General features: G+C 40.7%; 1 protein-coding gene across 9 annotated transcripts in view; it reads right to left on the bottom strand.

Annotated features, from left to right (window-relative positions):
- Window positions 1-13,090, bottom strand: part of LOC132402960 (uncharacterized) — a 33,634-nt gene extending 20,544 nt beyond the window's left edge. For 2 of the 9 annotated variants that reach the window (XM_059986118.1, XM_059986119.1), the window contains exons 1-3: window positions 12,782-13,083; window positions 9,293-9,329; window positions 4,252-4,302 (exon numbers count right to left, since the gene is read on the bottom strand). In XM_059986118.1, the coding sequence (XP_059842101.1) occupies window positions 4,252-4,302; window positions 9,293-9,329; window positions 12,782-12,913 (220 nt within the window). In that variant the 5' untranslated portion in view covers window positions 12,914-13,083. Of the gene's footprint in view, window positions 1-4,251; window positions 4,303-4,756; window positions 6,323-7,158; window positions 7,539-9,292; window positions 9,330-12,781 lie in introns of those variants that run through there. The other 7 variants (XM_059986124.1, XM_059986125.1, XM_059986126.1 and 4 more) reach the window with 6 other exon arrangements.
- Between the last annotated feature and the right edge of the window lie 813 nt (window positions 13,091-13,903).

Below are 13,903 nucleotides of genomic sequence, written 5' to 3'. Positions count from 1 at the left end.
TCAGATCCCTAATGGCATCTCAGACAAGTGTTTTACCTTTCATTCTTCCCAGAAGTGTTGGCAGAGCTAGTTTTTGGACCTGATCTATTGTGTTACTAATGTGCCGCAACTCTGAGGGGCTGAAGGGTACAAAGTCGCCCCCTCCTTTTTGAGAATCGCAAGATCGCTATTAATTCAGGTCTGGGACCCAGGAAATGAGAGAATCCACAAGGTTTGGAATGTGTCCTTGCCTCAGCGAAACAAAACCATTGATAACGGCTATTGTCTCTTTGAGACAGAACTGTGTATTGAGTACTGTACTATTCATTGAAGCCCCTCAGGGGACGACCAGAGTGGGCTGGTTGAGGGATTGCATCATCCCAACCTGATTGACATCCGAGATCCCGTGAGTAAGGATAAAAGAGGGTCTGGCGACCAACCCCTTTAGACACACCAGGAGAAACGCTGGAAATCCAGTGACAGCATTTTATAGCTAACGCTGGTGAGGGCTTGTGTGTGCATCCTCCCTTGCCAGGGTGGCGGGCTCATCACGGAAGAACAGCTTAGCTAAAGGAGAGGCCACAAGTGAACAGCCACACCAACGAGACTCCAACAGATCGAAATCATAAAAGGAAAGCCAGCAAGTTTCTCAAAATCTCTCTCTCCACCCAATCATTGCAAATCCAGCAGTTCCCCAAAGGCTGCAGCCTGCATGAACTGAGTGACTTTTATATTTCCATTGGACAATACATTATCCCCTAGACAACGATAGAGCTCATTTCTTATTATACCCGCACTTTTAGATTTAGTATTGACAACGTATATTATCTGTATATTTGCATTGATATTTTTGTGTATTTTTACTAATACTGTTAAAAATCGTATCATCAGACTTCAACGGACCCTTCTATCTTTGCTGATAAGTGACCCAGTTATGGGGTTCATAATGATTGGCAATATTCCTCATATAGCCATATTGAGCAAGATTAATTGGGCCAATTCATGATCACAAGACAGGTAGAGAATAAAACTGGACCATTGGAATTCTGTATTGATGTTTATGTTCTGTAGTAAATGGATTGCAGTTTTATTTTACTCTTAAAACAACTAGTCCTCACACTTAGGTTTCTGCAATACTCATCTATTTTACTTTGATTTTCAGGTGGTCTTTGACAAGGTGCCACACAAGGCTGCTGAACAAGCTTGAGCCTATGGTAGTACAGGAAAGATACTAGTATGGATAAAGAAAGCAGTGGCTGATTTTCAGGAGGCACATAGTGGCAATAAATAGCCTTCGCTGGCTAACTGCCAGAAACTAGTTGTGTTCCACAGGGGTCTCTGTTGGGACAGACTTTTTACATTACATGTCAATGATTTGAATGATGGAATTGATAGCTTTGTTGCAAACTTTTCAGACAATACAAATATAGCTGGAGGGGCAGGTAGTTTTGAGGAAGTAAAGGGGCTACAGAAGGACTTCTTAGGAGAATGGGCAAAAAACTATCAGATGGATTACAGTGTCAGATGTGTATGGCCATGCACTTTTGTAAAAGAAATGAAAGGGTTGACAATTTTCTAAATGGAAAGAAAATACAAAAATCTGAGGCACAAAGGGACTTGTGAGTCCATGTGTAGGACTCCCTAAAGGTTAAGTTGCAGTTAAGTCTGGTGACAAAAACAAATGCATTCTCAGCATTCATTTCAGAGGACTAGAATATAAAACAATACAATGTTAAAACTTAAAGCACTGCAGTCTCATTTGGAGTATTGTGAACAGGTTTGTGCCCCTTAATCTTAGGATGCGCTGTTACGTATCCCATAACTGGGTAACTTACCAGCAAAGATAGAGAGGTCTGTTGGAGTCTGATGGCACTATTTTCGAATGTTTTTATTCATAAAGGGGGGCACAAAAATAAGGTTAATACAAACATTCAGAACATATACATCGGCAAAACTCAATCTAAAGCACGGGTATAGCAATAATCATCATTAAGAAATAATCTCAACTGTTGTCTAGGGGAATATATATTGTCCGCTGGAAATATAAAAGTCACTCAGAAGACTGCAGGCTTCAGTCTTTTTGGGGAATCGCTGGGTTTCACGTGTTTTAGAGAGATTGAGGAGAAACTGAAAAACTTGCCCGGGTCTTTGATGAAGCAACTCCGTTGAATCAGGGGAGCGTTGTTTCCCTGTTATTAGTTTGAAGTCCTTCTCAGTATTATCAGCCACCCGCTCCCCAGGCAAAGGAGTTACAGAGCGCACGTGGCTTTTGAATGGCTTCCAGCTATCACGGGAGCATTGAGCAATCGAGTCCTTCTGGTGCGTCTCTCTGGGGGTACCGCCTTCTGCAGTCCCCATTTATCTTGACTTGCAGAGTTGTCGATGTCCATCAAAGTAGGGTGATGCAATCCCCACCCCCACATTGCCCGAGGGTGTCCATCTACGTGACAGCTACCACGGATCAGGGTCATGCCCTTCACACAGTTGTCTCTAAGAGCAATGGCCAAAACCGTTACATTGTCTCTCGTTTGCCTGGGTCCGAGACCCAAATTAATAGTGCTCTTGCGATTCTCCAGAAGGAGGGGGCTGCTCCCGCCCCTTCGGCCCCTCAGAGCTGTGGTACATTCATAACAGTGCTAAAACCGGAGATGGTTCTGTAACAACCTGGGAAAGGTTTTACTGCTTCTGCAATGGTTTTTCTGAAGCAGCAGTGTCCAAGTTATGACAAGAAATATCAGACTTTGGAATGTGTGCTTTCCAATGAAGGGAGTGTTTTTTTCCTTATCTGCCCAAGAGCGAGGTGTTCTAGGTCTTTCGTTCAGCGAGAGATGGAGAAGATGTGAGGAAGGGGAGGTCATAGACCACAGGACAGAGTGGACTTGGAGTGGGGCTGGGAGTGAATGAAGTCCTGGGGGGGGGGGGGGGGGGGGTGACAGTGGAGGGAGGACTAATGGATGGGAGACTGAGCTCCGATGTGCAAGTTAGACTGTTCCATTAAAATGGGCTCTTTTCTATACTAACCCTCTAGTCAAATTAATTATAAAGCTAAATTGCACATGGTGTACTGTCTTATTATTTCATGGTACTCATTTTTAAACAGGGTAACACATAACGCAGCAGGTTTTGCACCTCAGATTTCACATGTTTGGCAGAGCCAGAGACAGTCTTCCCTAGACTAATGCTGCCGGCGAAACCCAAGAGCTACAACTCAAAGGAGGTTCACAAAAATGATTCCAGGATTGAATGGCTTGAAATATGAGTATTTGATGGCTCTGGGCCTATATTCACTAGAATTCAGAAGACTGAGATGTGATCTCACTGAAACTTATCAAATGGTATAAGGCCTTGATAGAGTGGATATAGAGAGGATTTCCCTATGGTGGAAGAGTCCAACACCTCTGGACACAGCCTCAAAACAGACGAGTCTAGAACAGATGAGGAATTTCTTTTAGCCAGAGAATGGTGAATCTGTGGAATTTTTTGCTACAGGCAGCTGTGGAGGCCAACTCTATGAATAGTTAAGGCAGGGGTTGATAGATTCTGAAGTGATCTTGGGAATGAATGAAGGCATGAAGGAATATTGGGAAAAGGCAGGAGATTGGGGCTGAGAGGAAAATTTGATCAGCCATGATGAAATGGTGGAGCAGACACATTGGGCCAAATGGCCCACTTCTGCTCCTAAATGGTCTATTATTGAATCAGACAAGATGGACAAAGTCATTCAGATGTTTTTAAGAACTGAACACACTCCACAATTCCAGTATTTTTGAATTAGGCAGACAGCTCGAGTTCATATCTAAAAAGCTATGACAAAAACACAAGTTCTCCAGTTTCAGGTTACCCACTTCTCCCTGTACTTTCTCTCCCCAATTACCTTACAGCTTGTTTCTATTTCCACTCCTCCCTCCTCCATCTGCCCATCACCTCCCAGCTCACTTGGAATCACCTTTCAGTTATCAGCTCTTGTCCCACACTTGCCCTTCGTCTCACCTCTTTCAGTGCAGAGGGAGGGCCATGACCTCAAATATCAACTGTCCATTCCCCTCCACAAATTCTGCAAGATCCAGGACTTCCCTTGCTTATAAATAGGAACAATTATTTTGTTATTTATCTACAAACAAGTTGATACATTGAATTCAGTTTCACAATTTGCCATCAAATATCATCACTCCCAATTTAAGATTTGGACCAATATTTTGACAACCATGTATCCTGTAAAAATCTTAGAGACTGCTACAATATTGTGGACTATCTGATATTCCATCCATTTACCTCCAGCGTACACTTTCAGTGGATCTGATAATTCATGAGCAATCTCTCCATCTGTAAAAGAACCATTTCAGACAATACTTAATGCAGAGTTTAGACGGTTACCATGACAAAACATTATTCTGCCAAGATGTGGCTTTGCTTCAAGAGGGCCATTTAAAAAGCAAAATTAAGTTTTCCAGATTGTTACATTGAATCAAAAATAAATTACTGCACAATGACAAAACAAATAAAGTGCATTAAGAGCAGTCTTAGACTGAAATCAAAATGTCTTCGCTCCATTTATTTCTCCTCAGAGGACCAGATACTTACCGAGCCATTTCAGAAGGCAGTTAAAAGCTCACATTGTTAACATGTCACAATTAGAGCCAACTCAACACATTACAGGAATATAAAAAGGTACAATATGTAAAATGACCATTTGTCATGTTTCACACTTACTGGTAGTGTGAACAAGGCATCAAAAGTTACACTTTAGGCATGTCCAAATCTAAAAACACAAGTTTACCTCCACAAGCACTTGATTGAAAACTGAATTTAGCCTTACTGTGAAGAAATGAAAATGACATTAGTCATTCTGCAGGTACTTTACCAAATACTAGTCAGAAAGATTCATAAAGGGCAAGAATTCTGTGTCTGAGCGAGTAATTACTTTCACAACTTAACATTTGCCTTTTGTTTTAAATTTGGGCAGCCAGAAATGATGACAGGAATAATTGTGGAAGTCTATTGGATTCAGACCCATCCTCTGACTGTATTAACGTGAAAAGATTCCTTTCTGGGAGGTTAGTTTCACTCACATCAGTAAGGAATGGCTTGAGAACTGCCCCCAAGATAAAACTGCCTTGCGTTTTGCAGTGAAATATACCTTATGCAGAAAAAGGATTCATTTTATTGACTTCATTTTTGTTCTGTGCCGTTTCTCAACTTTAACCAATGATAATCAGCAAATGCTGGACCCAATAATCTATTTGGGCATTTTGAAAGCATTAATGTTTTCAATTTGTTATGTGTGATGAACAAGCCAGATGGAAATGGGGCACAGAGCTGACCCCCCCCCCCCCCAAAACCTTGGGAACTATGCTGCTGATGTGAGAGAGAGAGAGATGAAGAACAGAGAAAAGGCATCTGCCACTGGGGTGGGGGGGGGGTAGAAAGAGAGAGAGACAGATGATTTAGTATTATGGCTTCTTCACTGATGGAAAGGTAAACAATCTTTTGCTACAAGGACACCTCTTTGCTCGTTAACATTCTTGCTGAGATAGCAGGAAGTGGACTAGTTTGATGGACATGGTCATGTTGGGTTGATGGATGGCTGGTACCCCATCAGTGGGGATAAAAGATGGGTTTGGGGAGACAGCGTCAGACACCCCAGTGGACACTGAAGGAGTGTTGTGCACCCACAGGAAGGTGGGGGCCTGGAGAAACAGTCCGGAGCACAGTGGATGAAGACAGACCAGTGGGGACTTGTGTGTGTCCACCTTTGCCTGGGGGACGAGTCCATCACTGAAGATGGGTCTAGCCTGGAACAGAAGGGTCATTGTCAGTGACCCCAACAGTACAACGGAACAGGAAGATGACAGAAGGTTTGCCTGCTGCAGCTGCTCATCTCTTGCTCACTCTCTCTCCAACATACAACACAACTACCTCAACACGAACTGAACTCCATATTCTCTTATGACAGTTCTTTTACCCCTAGACTTTGATAGAGCTTGGTTTTGATTCTTATTCCTACACTTGTGTTTGTCATTACTAACCTGTTTTATATGTATATTTGCATTTTTGATACTCTATTGCTTAGTTTACTAATAAACACCTTTAGTTACAGTGCCACCAGACTCCAACGTATCATTCCATTTCTGCTGGAACACAGTTACGGGGTACGTAACAAATTCAAAACAAGCCAGAACCATTTTGATACATTCATTTCAATACACATGACAGCTCAGAGTTCAGTGAGGGAACCAAAGATATTGTACTTTGTCGTCCTTGACAAATCCAAACTCCATTAATAAGTGAAAGTTTGTCTTAGAGAAAAAAAGTTAGCAACATTAATGCCTTTTGGGGGGGGGGGGGGGTGAGTGAGTGAGTTTGTTTACAAGCCAATGTCAATAACTGATTCTCAATACTGCAGATTTCCTGTGCGTGGTCATTTTATTCTGATTCTCATCATTTCTGATAAAAATACATATTTATATCTTATGCTCTTGTAGAAGTATACTCAGGGCAAGTTTCCAGTCAGAGAGAAAGGGAATTCCTTTCATGATCACTTGACAACCCATTCTCTCCTCCTATATCTAAGCAAGGATGTTTAAATATGAAGTACAAAATAGAAAGCTTTGGCAGCATTAAACACACACAATTCATGACGTAGGAAGTTCCATGGTTGCACTCACAGGTTGTGCTGGACTTCAAGAGCAAAGCAACAACATCCTCAAATGTTTTGTTACAAAAGGTCTTCCATTCTGACTCAGGCGGAAAGACTAATACCAATTACCTACTTCAAATGACAAAGCATCATTCATTAAGACAGAACCATTACAATACTGGTTAGGTATACAGATCAGTGGGAGGGGCTGTGATGGTGTTTGAAACCAGCCCATTGGCAAGGCCCAGAAACTACCCCCAAGCACCCCCCATTCCTCTTATACCCTTTCCACCAATATGCAACATCCTCTTGATAAACAATCAAGAGGAAAGAGACAAATATGGCAGGTGTAAAAAGTTATCCAACACTATTTGAACAGCAGCTATTAGCTTCTATACACCATCTTACAAATTCCTTCTCTCCCCTGTAATTAATCTGATCAACCATTTGAGCTAGCTCCCACCACCCACCCATATTATCCCAGTTATGCATTGCACTGTAAACACTAAACCACATTATAGCATTGCTTAGATTGTAAATACATGCTGCTAATTATACTCATTCCATATCCATGATCGTAAAGAATTGAAGCTGGAGATTCAATGTTTGAATGTCATTCTTTGCTGTATGCTGTGCCAACACCACAGCAAATTCTTGATGCATATAAATGGCAAATAAAGTTTATTCTGAAGAGCAAATCCCATCTACATTTTCAGCTGCTCTGCAAGCATCTGGGAGACAATCCAATCTGCAACAGTTCAAATTCTGAAAACTAAATGCCTTAACTAGTTAAAAAAATACTCGTCGACTAGGACAGCCAATTTGTTTTTCCTATGTCTTCATTGTCATTTCATGGTTCCCATTCATCTGCAGGTCATAAATTAACCAATCAGGCTAACAAACGATAATCCATTCACCTCAAAATGTTTGTTATGTGTAAACATTTAATGCACCAGTGCTCTCCAATAGGAATCACATTTTATTCAACAGTCCAAAGTACCCTAGCTTTGGACCTCAAGTAGCCAGAGCAATTTATGCATTTGCCAACAAATCTTTCTAGCTAACCACAGGAACAACATTTTTCAATACAAGTTACCTTCAGGCAAAATCTGATCCTCAGATTCAGCATCTGGCTTGAAGTTAATTGGTGCAAATCAATACAAAGACAAAAAAAAATTAGATGGTATTGCATTGATTGGGTCTTTATCACCACAAATGCTGCTGCTGGCCATTTCCAGCAATTTATTATTTATATTTTAAATCAAGCTACCATTACCCAATAATAAAAATATCAGCTTGTGCAGGCTCGTTATGTTCAAAATATAATCATGGCTAATCACACATCAAAACCGAGCTTGCAGTACTACAAGTGTTTGGACCAGTGTATTCAATTTCATGGGACAGACAATGGTTAATTTGCCTCATTCAGAACACCTTTCTGCTTTGCTCTCCAGAATACATGGAATAGCAAAGCACAGGAATACTGTTCAGCCTACAATATTACGCCAAGTCATTGAACAAGTACTTAAATTCCCAGCTAAAGTGATCACTTCACCCTACACAAACTGCAACCTCTAAATCCTCCACATCCTTCCTCTCATGGGAGAGCCAGAGCTCAATGCAATACTCCAATGCAGTCTAACACAAGTACAGTATACAAAACTACATTACTTCTCAATGCCTCGACTAAAAGGCAAGCATGTCATTGCCCATGGACCACACTGTTAACCTGTGCATTTAGGGAGCTATGGACTCCAACCCCAAGACCCACCTGTTCATCTACACTTTTTTGGCATTAGCAGTGATTTACATTTGATGTACCAAAGTGTAGCACCTCACTTGGCCAGTTTAAACACCATCTGCCATTTCTCCACCCATATCTGCAGCTGGCTTATATCCCGATGTTTACTTTGGTAATCTTCCATGGTTTTCACAAAATGAAGCTTGGTAACATCTGCAAAATTATCTTCAAACGCTTTTGCCACCTCCTCAAAAGGCTCAAGATGCAAGACACTTACCTCCCCTCCCAAAGCCATACTGACTGTCCCCAATTAGATCATAGTTTTCCCAAATACCAATTCACATCTTCCAGAATCATCTCCAATAGCTTTCCTACCACTTACCAAGACCCATCAGATTATAGTCTCACCAGTCTATAGGATTCAGCAACGACTTGAGTGAGGCAACATGTTTGGCAGAGGGAAAGACGACAAAATGCTGCACAAAGTTAGAGACAAACATCAAGGCGTAACCAAAAACCATCCACTCCCTGTGGTGGCATCAAATGGATCTTGGGTCTAATGTATGAGGAGATACACAGGGTGCTGAGAGTTCCACTAGATGAAGTGATCAAGGTGCAGTCACCAACATTGAGTGCAAGACCATCATTACCATGAATCTATGCTCGGAAATACCCACGTCACTACATATGCTTTGACAGTTGAACTCTTTCTCCCAAACAAAGGCTCATCTCACAGCAAAGATTAGAAGCAAAACTCCTATTTCTGATAGGAGGAGTCAGAGCCCCACAGAGTGCCCAGCAGCAACAATGGAGGCACAAGCCTAGGATCAACCAAACTGAACAGTCCAAGGGGAACAAATTGAGATTTTCCACACTCAGGAAACAACTAAACCGGAAGATCACATTAAAGATTAGAAATCACATTAAACTCTTACCATGCCTTGGTTTTGCAGTCCAGTTGTTCAAAAATCCCTGAATAAAAAAGTTAAAAAACAATTCTATAAACTTAACTAAAATTGCATCAATACAACATTAAATTAGATCATCTTAATTTCACAATGTTAACACCTCCATGGAGATATCATAAATTCTTATGAAGTGCTACGTGACTTTTCAGGACCAATTTTTCTCCATAGGTATTCATGAGCATTTCTAGCATTTAATTTACAGTTAAATTCACCAGATAGATTTGAAAACAACATTTTAACCCGCAGCAGATTAAAAGGTAATCATATCTAATTTAATTGACAGTACAAGAAAGCGCACATCTGAAACTACTTCAAAAGCATACATACCACACCACGTGGACCGCAATCACTGTTCCACACCAATAGCACTAAAGGTCTTGTGTCTAAACCACTTCATTATTTGTCAAAAACTCACAGGAAGCAATGTTGGCACCTAAATGCCCCAAAAACAGTTGTAAACTAATTTGTTTCAGTCCACAGTCCAAAACTCTACTGAAACATTTACATTTACCCCTCAGGCTTCCATTCTATCAATATTATCCAAAACCATTGCAAATTGAAAACAATGAAACCAAATTGCAGTCCATCTTTTTATTACGCAATGCCTTGTGTTTTGATGCAGGGAATGTGTACTTTTTTTTCCCAAAATATGTCAATAGCTGTTCAAGTGGGACATACTGAAACACAAGCTATGTTTTAACAAGTCTACACCACTTTCATTTCTGTCACTCAGTGTGGTGAACTACATATACCTGTCTGGACACGCCCCCTGCTAACTGCTCCTGTGGCTCCTCCCACAGACCCCTATATAAAGGCGATCAAGGCCTGAGCCCAGCCTCTCAGTCTCCAGGATGTAGTATGGTGGTCACTCACTACTTGTTCCATCTTCCAGTCAATAAAAGCCAATATCTCGCCTTTACGTCTCAGAGTGAGTTATTGATGGTGCATCACTCAGTTTTTGGGTCTTCAACCATTTACAGACATTGCTATATTCTGCCCTCCACTGCTCTGTAACCCACAAAGTTTGATTGAAGTTTTCTTCAGTTCTAATGAAAAATCATCAGCTCCATTTCCATCTCCAGATACTATTTAACCCAATTAGTACCTTTTAAATTCAGTAGCTGGTCTAAAATAAATCAATCTGATATTGGGATATTAATCATGCTTCAACAATGTGGGACTACTTAAAGCCAACATAACAAACGAGTCAGTTGGTCAATACTAGTATTAGTATCCACACATCTCTTCCTGTGCTCATTTCCTTCCTATGTCCACAACCTTCAGATAAGAGATCCACATACTTGCCATTTGAGTCAAGTGTTTCATACAATTGTTTGGTGGAATTAGTAATGGCCCTTTGCCCTGCACACCAAGAATACGATATCTGAAACCCTTCATCTACTTTCAGGTCCTCGGCCTTGTTATGAATGTGCCACAGCTCTGAGGGGCCGAAGGGTGCGGGGTAGCCCCCTCCTTTGTGAGAATCACAAGATCACTATTGAGTCCGTTCAGGAGCCCCAGGAAATGATAGAAAGACATGCAGAATTCACAAAGAGTGGAATGTGTCCTGGCCTCCGAGAGGCGGACCCATTGATACCGGCTATTGTCTCTTGGAGACGGCCTTGTGTATTGCATACTGTGCGATGAACCAAGGGGGAGGTTGGTGGAGAGATTGCATCATCTCAACCTGATTGACATCTGAGACCCTGTGAGTCAGGATAAAAGAGGGTCTGGGGAACAGCCCCTCAGACGCACCAGAAGAAACGTTAAGCGACCACGTAACAGCAGGAAGTCATCTGAAGGAAGCCACGTGCGTCCGATTCCGTGGCTGGAATTGGTGGCTGGAACCACGGAAAACAGCTTTTAGCTAACAACGAGGAAGCCCGCTCCCCTGACTCAATGGATTGGCATCTTAAAAGACCTGGGGCAAGTTTAAACTACATCACTTTTAAACCCAACAACACTGCAGCTTGAACGAACTGATAGTGACTTATCTTTCCATCGGACAAGACAGTAATCCCTAGACAACGATAAGAGCTATTTCTTATTGGTTATTATACTCGTGTTCAGATTTAGTATTGACGACATATATTATCTGTATGTTTGCATTAATCTTTTTGTGCCCTTTATCAATAAATACTTTTTAAAATAGTACCATCAGACTTCAACGGACCTCTATCTTTGCTGGTAAGTGATCCTGTTACGGGAATTCGTAACAGCCTACACTTCTACATGGAAGACTTAACCAATTTCAAATTTTCCTAACACATGCATGAGTATTGCTATCCATGCAAATATTCATTTCTCTAATTTCCCCCCCAACTTTAATAGATCAATACCAGAGCCTGCACAATATTCCAATATGATCTAAACAAGATTCTACACAGCCACAGCTTACCCGACTTTCAAAGTTACAAACCAAAAGCTTAATTTTCTTTAAGATTTCTTAAATACCATTAACACTTAAATTCTAAACAGCAAAGCTCAAAGAAATTCCATCCTCTTCATTGCAATTAACTCAATAGATGGAAACATAAGCAGGACTTCATATATACTTTATATAATTGCTGACCCCTGGACTCTGTACAAACCCAAAACTCCAATCACTGACATTCATATTCCATGCAATGTTAAAGAGACAAAAAGGTGTCACAATTAGTCCACTTCCATCTGCATAGGCTCTTTTTAAAACTGCAGAAAGTTAGAAAAAGCGTTCGGAAATATTAGCAGAATATTTTTCCACTAATTGTATCAAGACAAGAATGGCATTTTGTACAAAAATTAAATCAGTTTATTCCAAGATGGATTCCTTCTGAATTTTATCTTCAATTGTGGCAATCAGGTCCATAACTGCATATAAATCAATGCAAAACTAACATCTCTAGAACAAATACAATGAAATTTGAAGACAATAGAAACTCATAGAAGATTTTTAATTTAAGATCTTCAATTTAAATATTCCTAACATGTTCAATGTTTCATCTCCAAGCACCAACTACATTGCAGGAACCAATATATTAAACTTTATTCCACCTCAGAAAACAAACACATCCTTATTCAACTAAGCAACCAAAACACTAATAATCCCAATATGTTATCTCACAAGTTCCTTGTAAGTTTGCAGCAAATATTCTAGTTTACTGCTTCATCACCTGTGAAGTATCAAGGCCAACATTCCAGTCCCTTCCTAATTGATTGTGGTATCTACATACTTCATTTTGTGTATAAATACATAGACATCCCCTTACACAGTCTGCATTTAAACACTTATTCTGTGTTTCTATTCTTTTCAACATAGTTAAAATGAACACATAATTGTTCAATAAAATACTCTTATAAAATTAGTTCATGCTTTGTTAATACTTTCTTACCATTAGATTCAAGTATTGACACAATTACTTTTCATTAATAACTGATCTTTATATCATTAGAAGGGTTTAAAAGAGACCAACTCACTTCCACAGGAGACATTCTGCTTTCTGTTGCAGTATTTTCATTTTGCCATTTAGGACCAGGATCAGCCACAGACTTGGAAACAACTACACAAAACACAAACAAACTGAAACTAGAACAAGCCAAACTGCCCATCCCAGCAGTTGGAAACTACAAGGCTCAAGGTGACATTTCACACCACTGAACTGGTTTATATAATTGTTTTCCCAATTATGATTTGACTAATTGATAAATGAGATCAGTCAGCAGGAACTAATTTAGAGGAATGCCAATTAAAAACAATTCAATGTTTAACTCCTCATTGCATGAAGAGAGGCTTAAGTTCAAAGTTCAGGTTTAATTGTCATTCAACCATGCAAATGAATACAGTCAAACAAAACACCGTTCCTCTGGGGCCAAGGTGCAAAACATAGAACCAACAGCTACACAAAGCACACAGCAAATATAACACGTACAATTGGGATAGCAGTAAAACATACTTTAAAAAATTAAGAATAATGTAGCCAAGTCCCTGAGTGTTGTGGTCTGTAGATTGATGGTGAATGGATGTTGTCCTGGAGCCACAGCTCTGCAAGAACAGCTCAGAGCGGTTCCTATTATCACATAGTGCAGCTACAGACAAAGGCAATCGTGGGAGCGAACACTGGGAAGCAGCGTTGATGGGAGGGGCTGACCTCCAATCCAGCAGCATACAGCTGGCTCCGACATCTCCTTCCTCGGCAGCTACAAGAATGGACCGACCCAGATGTCATTGAAGCCTTGTCTGCTTCTTCAGTATCAGCAACCCAAGAAAGCAGATGTGCAAATTACATATTCTCATTCTGAGGACAATGCACACAGACTAGATCCCAACCTGCCCACTGACTGTGGAAGGCCTCCATTATTGCAGCAAATCCACATGCTCCCTCTCCAGGGAGAACGTGTGGATAAAGAAAAGGCACGGGGGTCACGTTAAACTGGAAGAGAAAGAAACACAACAGCAGTTCTGTTTGCATGGAGAGAACATATCTGCACATGTTCGGGGTGTAAAGGCTGGAAACATGCTGTTCATCATACTTAAAATTGACCTTGATGTTTGATACAGGACTGCTTTCAGTCGGTGGACTAGACAGTATTCAGGGATTC

Source organism: Hypanus sabinus, chromosome 12, assembly GCF_030144855.1.
Source record: "Hypanus sabinus isolate sHypSab1 chromosome 12, sHypSab1.hap1, whole genome shotgun sequence".
Lineage (NCBI taxonomy): Eukaryota > Metazoa > Chordata > Chondrichthyes > Myliobatiformes > Dasyatidae > Hypanus > Hypanus sabinus.
This window is presented reverse-complemented; position numbering and strand designations above follow the sequence as displayed.